Here is a 14307-nt window from a genome sequence, read left to right as displayed (position 1 = left end):
AAAAGGTGGGGTAAGCGATTCTGGAGAATGTTTATTGACAAAATCACTTTTTGTCAAAATCAGTGATTATCTCCTCACAATCTGCTACCTGTCTGTGTGTGCTGAAAAATAATCTGGTGTTGATACACAGCCTAGGCTCTGTAAACGGGCATGTTGCTTGCTACGATGGGCCCCCTTTGTCTTTACATTTTCTATGTTTGTGTGGCAAGGTGGTGGGCGAAAGGAAAATAAACTAAAAGATCTAACTAAGAAATAAGAAAAAGGAACCGACAACGCCACCCTGGGAATTTCACCTCAGGGAATTTATGTAAAGTGCAAAGCACACAGGTAAGTCCACTCGTTTAGAAGGCATGAGACGTAGTTCAAATGTTATAGAAAAATACAATTTATTAAATAACTTCTTTCCTTTTCAATGCAAAATCTTCACCATGCAACCAAACGAAAACAAACAATACACACAAAATAGTTGAGATAAACGCAAAACTAAATAAGTAATCAAATCAAAAGAAAACAAACAATAGACACAAAATAGTTGAGATAAACGCAGAACTAAATCAGTAATCAAACCAAAAGAAAAACAATACACACAAATAGTTGATAAACGCAGAACTAGATAAGTAATCAAACCAAAAGAAAACAAATCATTCAAATAATTAGAACACACATCAACACTCATGCACACACGGATGGGGGGAAACCCCGGTTAAAAGGCACACTGGATGAGCACCCTTGGTAGAACTACTCGGGGGGGGGGGGGGGTGCGCCGCAGCGACAGGCGGCAGTAGGCACGAGGTGCCAGCCGGAGCAAAGCACGTGAAGTAAACAACGCGGCGGAAGCAGCAGTGAAGCGGAGTAGCGTGGAAAGGCAATATCAGCCAGCAATGCAGAGTAGCGTGGGAAGGCAAGATCAGCCTGGCAAAGCAGAGTAGCGTGGGAAGGCAAGATCAGCCTGGCAAAGCAGCAGCGACCCCAATGAGCTGATTGCAGTTGGTCCTGTTTACGACCAAACATGATGTTAGTGTGGCTACATAAAACAGAAATGCTACAGTTGTTTGCTATGCTAACACATACCTGTTTACGACCAAACACTGGCATACACACACACACACACACACTCGCGTTCACACAGGAGGAGGGAGTGAGAGAGGACTCCGGCCGTCATCAGCGTTTACCTGAGAACAGCCATCAGACAGCATCAACTACATTGCCACGAAAGAATACTTAAAATAACTTGCTTACAAGAACTTACACCATAGCTCGCACGAAAACCCTGAAGCAGCAACAAATAGTCGCCCTATCGGACCAGACTACCTTTTGGCCCGGAAGTGACGCGCAAGTGATAGGAGCGCAAAAAGAAAGAGGCAGGTGGAGGATGGCTGCTTTTATACCGCCCACATCATGACGGCCACTAGTGGTACTTAACCGTGACTAACATGGATAGCACCTCTATCCTGCTACATTCTACCCCACCTTCTTGGATCGTCGTCCCGACGATCAACACAACAAGCTAACTCCAGGGTCTAAACAAGGCAGACACTGAGTTGGACACAGAAGCAGAAGGGTTGGCCACTTGCACCTCTCCAGCAGGCCGCGGAAGACGATGCACATTCGGGTGCTGACCAGCCGTTTGACGTGGGGTCCGGCGTGGACCCATGTTGCTGGAATCAGGGCAAGTGACCAAAGGAGAACATGAGGATGCCCCCGGGTTTGGAATTGATGAAGGCCCTTGGGACATAATTGGTCCGGCGGATGGTATGGCAGAATTTGCCACAAAAGGTCGTTGGTCAAGGACTAACAAATCATACTCAAATGGAGGCTCCTCTTCTGGAGATGGTTCGTCCCTGGGTGACGAGTTGTGGGAAGAGGCAGGACGAGGTGAGTCCACCCCTACGACCGCCTTCAGCATAGTGCGGTGGACCTGTCTGCCCTTTGTCTCATCGTCTACTGGCGCAATAGTATACACTGAGCCACCCTCTCTAGGCATCCTCAACACTCGATACTTCATCGAGCTCCACCGATCTCGGGTCTTCTGGGGCCCCCTGGCCCTGAAGTCGCGCAAGTACACCAACTGCCCTTCCTGCAAAGGCAAATCTATTACATGCTGATCATGGACTCGTCTTCGCCGAGCGGAAGCATGTTTCAAGCGCTCCCTTGCGCCTTCAAAGGCCACCTCCAAGCGGGCTTGATGCTCTTGCACCCACTCATGGATGGACCCCCCGACCGGGCTCTCGACCCTACCCAACAAGAAATCGAGTGGTAGCCTTGGTTCCTGCCCGAACATCAAGGCAAAGGGAGATTCTCCCGTTGATTGGTGGGGAGTCGTGTTGTAACAATAAAGGACGTGAGGAAGACACGTATGCCAATCCCTTTTACGAGACACTGGCAGAGTACGCAGCAGGTTGTGGAGTGTCCGGTTAAACCGCTCGCATTGACCATTTCCTTCGGGGTGGTACGGGGTAGTACGTGATTTTACGATACCATACAAGTTACACAATTGTTGAATGAGCGAGCTTTCGAAGTTACGGCCCTGGTCAGAATGCAAACGAGCGGGGACACCAAACTTATAAAACCACTCTGACACCAAAACCCTTGCTACAGTGGTTGCGCGCTGGTCCCGAGTAGGGATAGCCATGGTGTACTTACTAAAAACATCAGTAAGGACCAAAACGCTCTCTAGACCATTCTGGGCCGGCTCTGGAGTAGTGTAGTCGATGGCAAGGATTTCGTTGGGGCGGGAAGCCAAGAGATGTCCCATGACTCCGTGCACCCTTGGGTGAACATCCTTGGCCACTTGACACCTCTCACATTGCTGACACCAACGGGCTACATCGGAGGACATAGCAGGCCAGTAGCATCGAGACCGGAGAAGCGCCAGTGTTCGCTCCACCCCCTGGTGACCATGCTCTTGGTGCACTTGGGTCAGGACCTCGTCTCTCAGTACATTGGGTAACAACAGCTGGTACATGGCTTCAGCACCATCAGGTCGGAACACTTTTCGGTACAGGACATCATCCCTCTCAAGCAGGCGATCCCACTGCCGCAGCAACACTAGCGTAGCTTGGGAGAGCTGTGCCCGCTCCTCACTACTAGGACGCTGCTTCCTCCTCCAAAACACCAACAGTTCCTGTATCACAGGGTCAGTCTGTTGAGCGAGACGAAGTTCAGGCGGAGTAAGCTGTGGCATAGCTGTGATGGTAGCTTGGGTGGCCTCTGCCTTTCCCAAACCCAACGCTTGCTGCAAAGCCTTCGGTATGGCTGTCCCTGGAAGCATCGCCTCTACATCCTGGGGACCAGATGGGTGCTGACGAGAGAGAGCATCGGCATTGGTGTTGCTCTTCCCTGATCGATACTTGATCTCGAAATCAAAAGAGGCTAGCTGGGCTGCCCACCTCTGCTCAGTAGCAGCCAGTTTAGCAGAAGACAAATGACTGAGGGGGTTGTTATCAGTATACACAACACATCTATTTCCCAACAAGTACTCTCTGAACTTCTCTGTCATGGCCCACTTAAGGGCCAAGAACTCGAGTTTCATAGAGCTATAGTTCGCCATGTTCCTCTCTGTAGGTCGCAGGCCCCTGCTAGCATAGGCTATCGGCCTCACCTTGCCCGCCTGAGCCTGAGAGAGGACTGCGCCCAAGCCACCATAGCTTGCATCGACCTCCAGAATGAATGGAAGGGTGAAGTCTGCATAAGCCAACACGGGCGCAGTGGTGAGCTTCGCTTTCAGTGTTTCAAAGTTCTTGTTACACTCTTCAGTCCAACACCTGGAAAACCGCTGGTCAGGCTTCTTGGTGCCACCACACTCAGCCACAGCCCTATGCAGAGGAGCTGCCAGTTTAGCGAATCCCTCCACAAACCGCCGGTAATAACTGGCGAAACCAAGGAAAGAACGAAGCTCCGAGGCAGTAGCGGGAAACGGCCAATTAGCAACCACTTCAATCTTGGCCGGATCTGTGGAGACACCATCAGCCGATATCACATGGCCCAAATAGTGCACCTCTTTACGAAAGAACGAGCACTTGCTGAGCTTGGCTTTAAGCCCCTCGCATTGAAGCCGCTCCAGCACCACTTTGAGTCGCTCCAGATGCTGTTCAATAGTGGAGGAGAACACAACAATATCATCAAGATATAACAATAAAGACTGACACTGCTGGTCACCAAAGATGCGTTGCATCAACCTTTGGAAAGTGCTGGGCGCATTACAGAGCCCAAAAGGCATTCTGTTCCACTCAAATAAACCGAAAGGTGTACAAAACGCGATCTTTGGCCGGTCTGTCTCAGTGACTGGCACCTGGTGATAGCCACTGGTCAAGTCCAGGGTTGAAAACCAGCAAGCACCGGACAATGCGTCCAAAGACTCTTCTATGCGTGGTAGAGGGAAGGCGTCTCTGCGGGTCTTACGATTAAGCTGCCGGTAATCAACGCACATGCGTAGTTTGCCACCCTTTTTCCGTACCAACACAATCGGGGACGCGTAGGGGCTGCTACTCTCCCGAATTACTTGAGATGAGAGCAGTTGATTGATGTGTTCCTTCACCACCTCATACTCTGAGGGTGGAATGCGCCTATAACGCTGCGCCACTGGAGTATCATCAATCAAAGGAATGTCGTGGGAGATGAGGTTAGCACAACCCAGATCGGTGTCACTGGTGGAGAAAACTGAAGCGTAATGTCCAAGTAGTGACCTCACCTGACCCTGTTCACCAACCGACAATGGCGACACATCCACATCGTCCACCTGTTGCTGCACACTGGGTGAAGCTGTCTGGGAAGACACAGTGGCCACATTTGATGGCACCTCGGTGACTCCTGCAGGCAGGCTGACCACGTTCACGAAGTCCAGTGTGCCGACAACAGTGCGGGGGTACAACATAACATCGTTGCAGCCAACATTAATAACAGGTATATAGGCTGTACCCCTTATAACGCAAACTAAAGAAGGGGAAGCCAGCAACCCCGCAGGCAAACCAGCATCCAAAGGCTCAAAAAGTACCGTAGAACCTGAGTACTGCTCAGAACATGTGGCGGCCACCATTCTCATAACACCACCCGGAATCTGCCAGCTCCTCTTACCCCTGACCTTCACCGCCCCTGGAGTGTCTGAGGGAGATAGGCCACTTGCATGATGACACTGTTGCAGTGCCTGCACAACTGGCTTGGGGGCTTCAGAGATGCAGACCTGGGAGAACAACGCTACACCATGTTGGCCAAAAAGGTCCTGGTAGCACTTACGAATCACGTTCATCCCCAGGATACCAGGCACTCGAGAAGGCATGCCACCAGGCGGGTCCCTAACCACCAAAACACCGCATTGCGGCATCAATTTGCCACAAAGTTTCACGTCAAGTTCCAAATATCCGAGGTAAGGAATAGTCAGACCGTTGGCAGCTCTGAGCTCCAACCAATGACAAGAACGGAGGCGCTCCTGGCCCCAAGGTTCAAGATGTTGGCGAAAGAAGCTCTCAGAAATGGTAGACACCATGGAGCCGGTGTCCACCAGACAAGGGACCTTCATGCCGCCCATATCGACATCCAAATGGGGGCAAGACGAAATCAATCCAGACGCATCCATGTTATGTGAAACAGCTTGAGAGCCAGTGGCGGCCCCACCCGAACTGTGGCTCTGCAGTTCGATGGGCACTAGTTTTCCGACATGGAATGAGGGCGAGATTGTCGATCAGCATTCAAGGGGGGTCGTGAGGGAAACTGTGAACGAGAGGGAACGCGCTCGCCATCACACTCATTTGCATAGTGTCCCGGCTGGTTACAACGCCTGCATATTAGAGGCCCAGGCCGTGGTGGACGACGGTACTGGTTGGAGTTTTGTAGCTGAGCAATGCTTCCCACAAGCTGATCAAGCTGCTCTTGTTGACGCTTCAACATCTCCCTCATCTCGCTCATCTCAGACACCGCGGTAGGTGGGGCAATAGCCTGGGGGGCACCATGAACACCATACTGGACACCATACACTAAGGGGACCGAGTGGCTGCGACCTCTCACACCACCAGGCAAACCCTCACGCTCCCATCGAATCGCCTCGGCCCTCACCTCAAGCAAGGTGCTATCAGGTTGGCGACGCACCAACTGCTTCAACTCGCGTCGCAAGGAACTATTCAAGATGTGCTCAACAAACTGATCTCTCAGAAGGGCCCCGGCGTGTGGCATGTCAGCGGGGGCGCACCGCTTCACTTTCCCCATGAGGCTCATCAACGCGAGGGAGAACTCCTGAAGCGTTTCTCCTTCTTGTTGACCTCTGGAAAAGAAAGCTTGCTGCACTGCAACATACGACTCTGAGCACCCATACAGCTCGTCTAAAATGGCAAGTATTCTAGCGGGGTCCTCTCTCTCAGAGGCAGAGCGATACTTTATCTCCTCCTTGGCCTCTCCCTCTAGGTGGTCGAACAAAAAAAACGCCTGGTCAGACCGGGACAGATGTCGAGCCCTCACACTCGCCTGCACCTCCTCCACCCACTCACTCAATCCTACGCCTGTCCTTCCCCTAAAGATGGTACACTTCCTATCTCTAGGCACAAAAATTAGTCTCTCTGCTACAGAGGGAACAGAAGTAGGAGAGGCAGCAGGTACTGCTGAAGAGGTAGACGGTAGAGCACTTGAGCCAGCCTGTCCCTGTCGCAACCGCTCATTATCTGCTTTTAACTGTGCAATCAGCTCTCTAAGTTCCTGAGTTTCCTCCTCCATGATTACTACAAACTCACTACACTACTAGTAGCTACGATGATGCAAAAGCACCACGAAAGTCAAACCTATAGTGAGGGAGAACTCCCTCACGAAGATCCACGAGGGGCCACTGCTGCTTTGTCTCTGATCGCCCCAATCTGCACGCACAAAAACAAAATTTAGATCGCACCAAATACAGCGAGCAACACAAAAAATAAAATAAAAAGAAAATCAAACAAATATGTATACAAAGGAACACACGTCTCAGCCGTTCGAAAAAAAAGTGATCCTGCCGACAACGCCAAGTGTGGCAAGGTGGTGGGCGAAAGGAAAATAAACTAAAAGATCTAACTAAGAAATAAGAAAAAGGAACCGACAACGCCACCCTGGGAATTTCACCTCAGGGAATTTATGTAAAGTGCAAAGCACACAGGTAAGTCCACTCGTTTAGAAGGCATGAGACGTAGTTCAAATGTTATAGAAAAATACAATTTATTAAATAACTTCTTTCCTTTTCAATGCAAAATCTTCACCATGCAACCAAACGAAAACAAACAATACACACAAAATAGTTGAGATAAACGCAAAACTAAATAAGTAATCAAATCAAAAGAAAACAAACAATAGACACAAAATAGTTGAGATAAACGCAGAACTAAATCAGTAATCAAACCAAAAGAAAAACAATACACACAAATAGTTGATAAACGCAGAACTAGTAATCAAACCAAAAGAAAACAAATCATTCAAATAATTAGAACACACATCAACACTCATGCACACACGGATGGGGGGAAACCCCGGTTAAAAGGCACACTGGATGAGCACCCTTGGTAGAACTACTCGGGGGGGGGGGGGGTGCGCCGCAGCGACAGGCGGCAGTAGGCACGAGGTGCCAGCCGGAGCAAAGCACGTGAAGTAAACAACGCGGCGGAAGCAGCAGTGAAGCGGAGTAGCGTGGAAAGGCAATATCAGCCAGCAATGCAGAGTAGCGTGGGAAGGCAAGATCAGCCTGGCAAAGCAGAGTAGCGTGGGAAGGCAAGATCAGCCTGGCAAAGCAGCAGCGACCCCAATGAGCTGATTGCAGTTGGTCCTGTTTACGACCAAACATGATGTTAGTGTGGCTACATAAAACAGAAATGCTACAGTTGTTTGCTATGCTAACACATACCTGTTTACGACCAAACACTGGCATACACACACACACACACACACACACTCGCGTTCACACAGGAGGAGGGAGTGAGAGAGGACTCCGGCCGTCATCAGCGTTTACCTGAGAACACACTAGCGTTAGCCATCAGACAGCATCAACTACATTGCCACGAAAGAATACTTAAAATAACTTGCTTACAAGAACTTACACCATAGCTCGCACGAAAACCCTGAAGCAGCAACAAATAGTCGCCCTATCGGACCAGACTACCTTTTGGCCCGGAAGTGACGCGCAAGTGACAGGAGCGCAAAAAGAAAGAGGCAGGTGGAGGATGGCTGCTTTTATACCGCCCACATCATGACGGCCACTAGTGGTACTTAACCGTGACTAACATGGATAGCACCTCTATCCTGCTACATTGCATAACAGTTTACAAAGCCTAGGCTGTGTATTAACACTTGCTACTTTTTAAGCACACACAGTGTAGACAGGTAGTGGATCATGAGGTAATATCCATTCTCCAGAATCACTGACCCCACCTTAAAGTATTGTTTTTCATTCAAAACTGATTTATGAACGGCTCATTGGGCCAGATGCTTTCAGTTTTGAGTTAAAGCTCTGAAGTTGAGTTAAAGCTCTGAAGTAAAAAAAATTCTGTTTTAACTACTGCAATTTGCACTGCTTGTTGTTGTCCTTTCAACCAATGTTTTTTCAAAAAGAATACATTGGTTGAAAGGCACAATGAATTGAGAATATAAACTTAACTGTAAAATAAACATGTATTCTGAATAATTTTAATTCGTTTTGTCTTTGAATTTATGGGTATGCCTCCTTAGGGCCCGTGTCCACCAAAAGCGTTTTTAAAAGACGGAGCGTCGGTCTGCAATGCATTCTCTATGGCAGGACGCGCAAGCAGCGCGCCTTTTAAAAAGCCGCCCGGAGCGTTTAAAACGCTCCGGGCGCAGCAAACGCTCCGGGCGCCTCGCGCTTTTAGACGCGCGCCCCCGTTGAAAAAAGTTGAACTTTTGAAGAAAAGCGCTTCACGTCATCTGCGCTTTTTTTGAACGACCAATCAAAATCGAGGATGAGGCAAGGCTAAAAGTATAAACGGAACTCAAACTGAAACAAACTGAAACATGTCGGACGAAAGCTTGATAACAGCTGTGAGTGAGTGTCCGGTCCTGTACGACCTCACGTTGAAGGCGTATCACGACCTAACAAAACGCAACCAGGCCTGGCGAGACATTTCAGCTATGCTGGGCGTTACAGGTGAGAATTATTAATTAATTATTTATATTATTATCATGTTTATTAATGATATTATCGCATTTAACGATTAGCCGTTAGGTACAAACTGCCATCCGTACTTGGCAGTTAGTATTAACGTTTACATGGCAGTTAGTATTAACGTTAACTTGGCAGTTAGTATTAACGTTACTGATAGGTAGGCTTGATATTAACCTTGTAGGTTGTGTGAATTGCTAATTGTAGAGACATAATCTTGTATCAACAGCTGAAGTGTCCCGCAAGAAATGGAAGTACTTGCGGGATAAATATTTGAGGGAGAGGAAGGCAGAGAGGGACAGGAAGAAAAGTGGGGCCGGTGCCACCTCTTTCAAGAGGTGGAAGTACATGGCGATCATGGGCTTTCTGGAGCGCCATGTGAAGGAGAGGGTATCGTCTAGCAATATGGAGCAGGGAGATTATAGCCAGGAAATAGCACCGGAGATCTTGGCCCTGCTAGCGCCCAGTATGTCTCCCCAACGAGAGGTAGGCCTATAACAAAAGCTAGTAGCCTAAAACATATGCTAAAAACATACCCTAACATACTAGTGTTCTTAAGGTTTTTGTTGGGTGAAGCCAGATGCAGAGATATTTATAAGAATTCACCATTTTAATTTGCACATTTTAAACAAACAAATGTATGCTTTCTTTCACAGGTGGTGGCTCAAAGTGAAGAGGAGATATCTCCTCCCTCTCCCAGCCTATCAGAGTCCGCTGTGGACACCTCTCCTCCATCTCCTCCCACTACCTCTACGGTGACTCTGGTCACACCGCGGCGTCCTGTACCTCCACCACCACGCAGGAGACAGCTGGAGCAGCCGCTGTCTGTGTTCCAGCAATCTATCCTGTCCTCCCTCCAAAATGAAAAGGAGAATACACTGGCTCTGGACGAGGATGAGCATTTTATGCTCAGCCTCGTCCCATCATTGAGGAGGCTGTCAAACCAGAAAAGGGCCCAGGCGCGCATGAGGATGCAGCAGGTCCTTTACGATGTGGAGTTTGGAGAGTAATTCATTTGTAATCATTTTCTATTTAGATTTAGTTTTAAGATTTAAGATTTTTTTAAATGTGTAAATAAAATTTGTAATCAGTTTCTATTTAGATTTAGTTTAAGCTTTAAGATTTTTTTAAATGTGTAAATAAAATTTGTAATCAGTTTCTATTTAGATTTAGTTTAAGCTTTAAGATTTTTTTAAATGTGTAAATAACATTTGTACCGTATTTTCCGGACTATACGTCGCATCAGTCAAAAAATGCTCCATGACGAGGAAAAAAACATATATACGTCGCATCGGTGTATAAGTCGCATTTATTTTTAAACATTTAAACAAGAACGTTTAGTCTGGAGAGACTGAATGAAATTGCAATAGCAATATAGGTGTGTCGGTCCCTCGTAGTTCTGAGAGTATACCGAATTCAGTGACACCGGGATTCCACCGGACGCGTATGCGCCGCGGTCAGATGCCTTCACAAGTCCAGCGGAGGGCTCCAGTTTTCGCCGGCCAAGTCATGCGCTGTGATATGTGTGACAGCTATGTTGCACAAAATTGCAGCTAAGGCTGGGGTAGCTTTGGTTGAACCGGAGGACATTGAGGACGAGAATATAATTTATTCGGTGGTGCAGTAGGCTTGCAGCGTTCAGTTGTAGGCCTAATGAATGACGGTGCCCTCTTGCGGCCGAGGATTGTGTACGCACAATTTTGGCATATAAGTCGCTTCGAAATATAAGTCGCAGGGCAAGCCAAACTACAAAAAAACCGCGACTTATAGTCCGGAAAATACGGTAATCAGTTTCTATTTAGATTTAGTACAAGCTATAAGAAATGTTTCAAATGTGTACATAATATCTTGGAATCATTTTCTATTTAGATTTAGTACAAGCTATAAGAAATGTTTCAAATGTGTACATAATATCTTGGAATCATTTTCTATTTAGATTTAGTACAAGCTATAAGAAATGTTTCAAATGTGTACATAATATCTTGGAATCATTTTCTATTTAGATTTAGTACAAGCTATAAGAAATGTTTCAAATGTGTACATAATATCTTGGAATCATTTTCTATTTAGATTTAGTACAAGCTATAAGAAATGTTTCAAATGTGTACATAATATCTTGGAATCATTTTCTAATGAATCAGTTAATTAAACATTTTAATGCTAAGACAATGTTGTTTTGTTTTCATTACATTAGGTAGTAGATACATAATGAATGCTCTGATGATGATGAAGGTGTTAAAGGTGTGTTTTTGTCTTCAGAAGTAATCCAGCATACAACATGAATGTTAGATTGATTTAAGACATTTTATTATTAGTTTTGGTTTTTCGCCTTTTTTGATTTAAATATATACAAAAATTATAAACTAAATTCCATCCTGCCAAGTCACTCGACCAGGCAGAGATGAAAAATAGCGGTTGAAGGTCTCCCTCACTGCGACCGCTTCCCTGGAGGCGTTGTTGCTGCCGACCCTGGGGATGCTCTGCACTGCACCCTGTGATGGCACAGTTGGAGTGCGGGGGCCATCCTCTCCCTCACCATCCCATCGCATATAGTTGTGGAGGATACAGGTGGCTTTCACGGCGCTCTCTGCAACCTCTGGAGACACGCCGAGAACCTCCTGTAGAGCCTCCACTGGTTGGCGAGGATGCCAAAGGCGCACTCCCCAATCCTCCGGGCATGGGACAGCCGAAAATTGAAGCTCCTCCGCTCTCCCCCCAGGTTTTGGCCAGGGTAGGGCCGCAGGAGGTTCCTCCGCAGAGGAAAAGCTTCATCCCCAATGAAAACATGCGGCTGGGGTCCCAGATGGTCTGCTCCAGGTAGGGGTCGATCAGGTGGAAGGTCCAGGTTCCCCAGCCGCAGAGCAGTGCCAAAGGCCGAAGAAGAGAGCGTGCCTCCATCACTGCTCCTGCCGTAGGCCCCCACATCCACGACCCTAAAGCGATAGCGGGCATCCACCACCGCCAGAAGGACGATGGAGAATGCCCCCTTATAATTGAAGTACTGGCTGCCAGTAGACGGTGGGGCCTGGATAACCACATGTTTGCCGTCTATGGCGCCGAGGCAGTTGGGGAAGTCCGCCAGCTTCTCGTAGTCCCCCGCTATCTTCATCCAGTCCTCTGCCCCTGGCACAGGCATGTATGTGGAGACCATACACTGCCATATGGCCTCACACACACTCCTCACAATCCTCGCCACAGTGCAGAACCCCAGCCTGTAGCTGAAGGCTATGGACCTGTACGAGTCTCCAGTTGACAGGTACCTGCAACATAAACAAAGATAGCCTACATTATCTTCAGTTAATTAGAAAACAAAAAAGAACTGCACAGCTGCTAATAAAGGTTTGCCTTCTAATTAATTAAATATGAAAATAGCCTACATTTAATTTATTGGTATTTAACGTTAGGTCTGTAGACCTAACGTTAAATAGCAACTGTTGTGTTTATTTACAAAGACACATTTCAGTTTATACTACTCACCTCAGACAAATGCAAAGCCGTTGGGCGGGACTGATGCTCTCCCTATAATTGGTGTTCATCTTGGCGATGGTCGGCCCAATAAATGTTAAAACTCCTTCAAACTGCTGCCGGTTGAGTCTGAAATAGACCTTGAAGCGATCCTCGTCCAGGCGGAGCTCTTGGCACAGCCGGTGGTATTCCCCGTACTGCCCCCTGCCACGATTAATACTGTGGACCCACACTCTCCTCCGGGCAACCACGACAGGCGCAGGGGGATCGTCCGCAACCTCCGCTGCCACGGCAAGAAGCGCTATTACTCTTGGATTCATTTCGCAAATTGTAGGAGTAACCAGGACGTTCAGGTGTCAGATGCCATATGATGGAGCCAAGATAGAAGCTGTGTATCTATGGATACAAGCGATGACGCGTATTTAATGACGTAAACGAAAAACGCTTCGTGCGTCTTTGAGCGGCGCGCACAAACGTGTTGAAAGCAGTTCACGGAGCGCTCCGTCTTTTAAAAACGCTTTTGGTGGACACGGGCCCTTAAGGTACATAATGTCATGTCCCCCCAGCTGTACCTTATTAGGGACCAACTCTGTACCTTTCCAATGGGTACATTTTTGTCACTAGGGGTACAGAAATGTTCTTTTAGAGGTACAGAAAAGAAGGTACAAATGTGTACCAATGTTTAAGGTACAGTGTTGTACCATGCTAAGGTACCACTGGGGGGACAAAGAATTTGTACCCTTTTAGGACCATTCCTGTACCTTGATTTCTTAGCGTGCATGTGGAACAAGTTTTGAAAATTCTTACAAATAAGATGGGATATATTTTTCCAAACTAAAGGTTGTAGTAAGACCATATAGAGGCCATGCCTGTATGGAACAAGTTCTGGAGCTCTACACTCAATAATGGCAACGCTATTGAAATTGTTGTAAACAGAAAATCCTTAAAAATAAGCTAGGATATATTTTTCAAAACTAAAGGTTGTATTAAGGCCATATAGAGGCCGTGCCTACATGGAACAAGTTTTGGAGCTCTAGAGTCTATAATGGCAATGCTTTTGAAATTGTTGCCAACTAAAAAATCCTCAAAAATAAGAGGAGATATATTTTTCGAATCTAAAGGTTGCAGTAAGACCATAGAGGGGCCGTGCCTATATTGAACACATTTTGGGGCTCTAGAGTCAACAATGGTGATGCTATTGAAATTGTTGCCAAATAAAAAATCCTCAAAAATGAGAGGAGGTAGATTTTCAAAACTAAAGGTTGTAGTATGACCATAGTGAGGCCCTGCCTATACGGAACAAGTTCTGGATCTCGAGACTCAATAATGCCGACGCTATTGAAATTGTTGCTGAATACAAATTCCTCAAAAATAAGAGGATATATTTTTCAAAACTAAAGGTTGTTGTAAGACCATATAGAGGCCGTGCCTATATGGAACAAGTTTTGGAGCTCTAGAGTTAACAATGGCGACGCTATTGAAATCGTTGCCAACTAAAAATTCCTCAAAAATAAGAGGAGATATATTTTTCAAAACTAAAGGTTGTAGTAAGACCATAGAGAGGCCGTGCCTATCCACCTTATTCCACGCGTAAACAAGGGGGGCACCATATTGTTTCCGTTTTGTGTTCCATCTTCCGGCTGAGCAACTCCATTATCAAGTCCATTATCATTAGCAAGTCCATTATCAGTGGCACAATACATTAGCAATTTTAGTCAAGATGA

General features: G+C 47.0%; 1 protein-coding gene and 1 long non-coding RNA gene across 2 annotated transcripts; both read right to left on the bottom strand.

Annotated features, from left to right (window-relative positions):
• Nucleotides 1-7702: 7702 nt before the first annotated feature.
• Nucleotides 7703-8248, bottom strand: LOC132455533 (uncharacterized). The gene is made up of 3 exons (XR_009525272.1): nucleotides 8043-8248; nucleotides 7850-7954; nucleotides 7703-7771 (listed from the first exon to the last, which is right to left on the bottom strand). It is a non-coding gene; the product is annotated as an uncharacterized LOC132455533 (long non-coding RNA).
• A 3445-nt stretch (nucleotides 8249-11693) lies between these two features.
• LOC132455461 (uncharacterized) lies at nucleotides 11694-12903 on the bottom strand. The gene is made up of 2 exons (XM_060049324.1): nucleotides 12596-12903; nucleotides 11694-12378 (listed from the first exon to the last, which is right to left on the bottom strand). Exons 1-2 carry the CDS (start codon nucleotides 12901-12903, stop codon nucleotides 11694-11696), a joined length of 993 nt encoding a protein of 330 aa, XP_059905307.1.
• Nucleotides 12904-14307: the final 1404 nt, after the last annotated feature.

The sequence above is a fragment of the Gadus macrocephalus genome, chromosome 4, assembly GCF_031168955.1.
Source record: "Gadus macrocephalus chromosome 4, ASM3116895v1".
NCBI classification, from domain to species: domain Eukaryota; kingdom Metazoa; phylum Chordata; class Actinopteri; order Gadiformes; family Gadidae; genus Gadus; species Gadus macrocephalus.
This window is presented reverse-complemented; position numbering and strand designations above follow the sequence as displayed.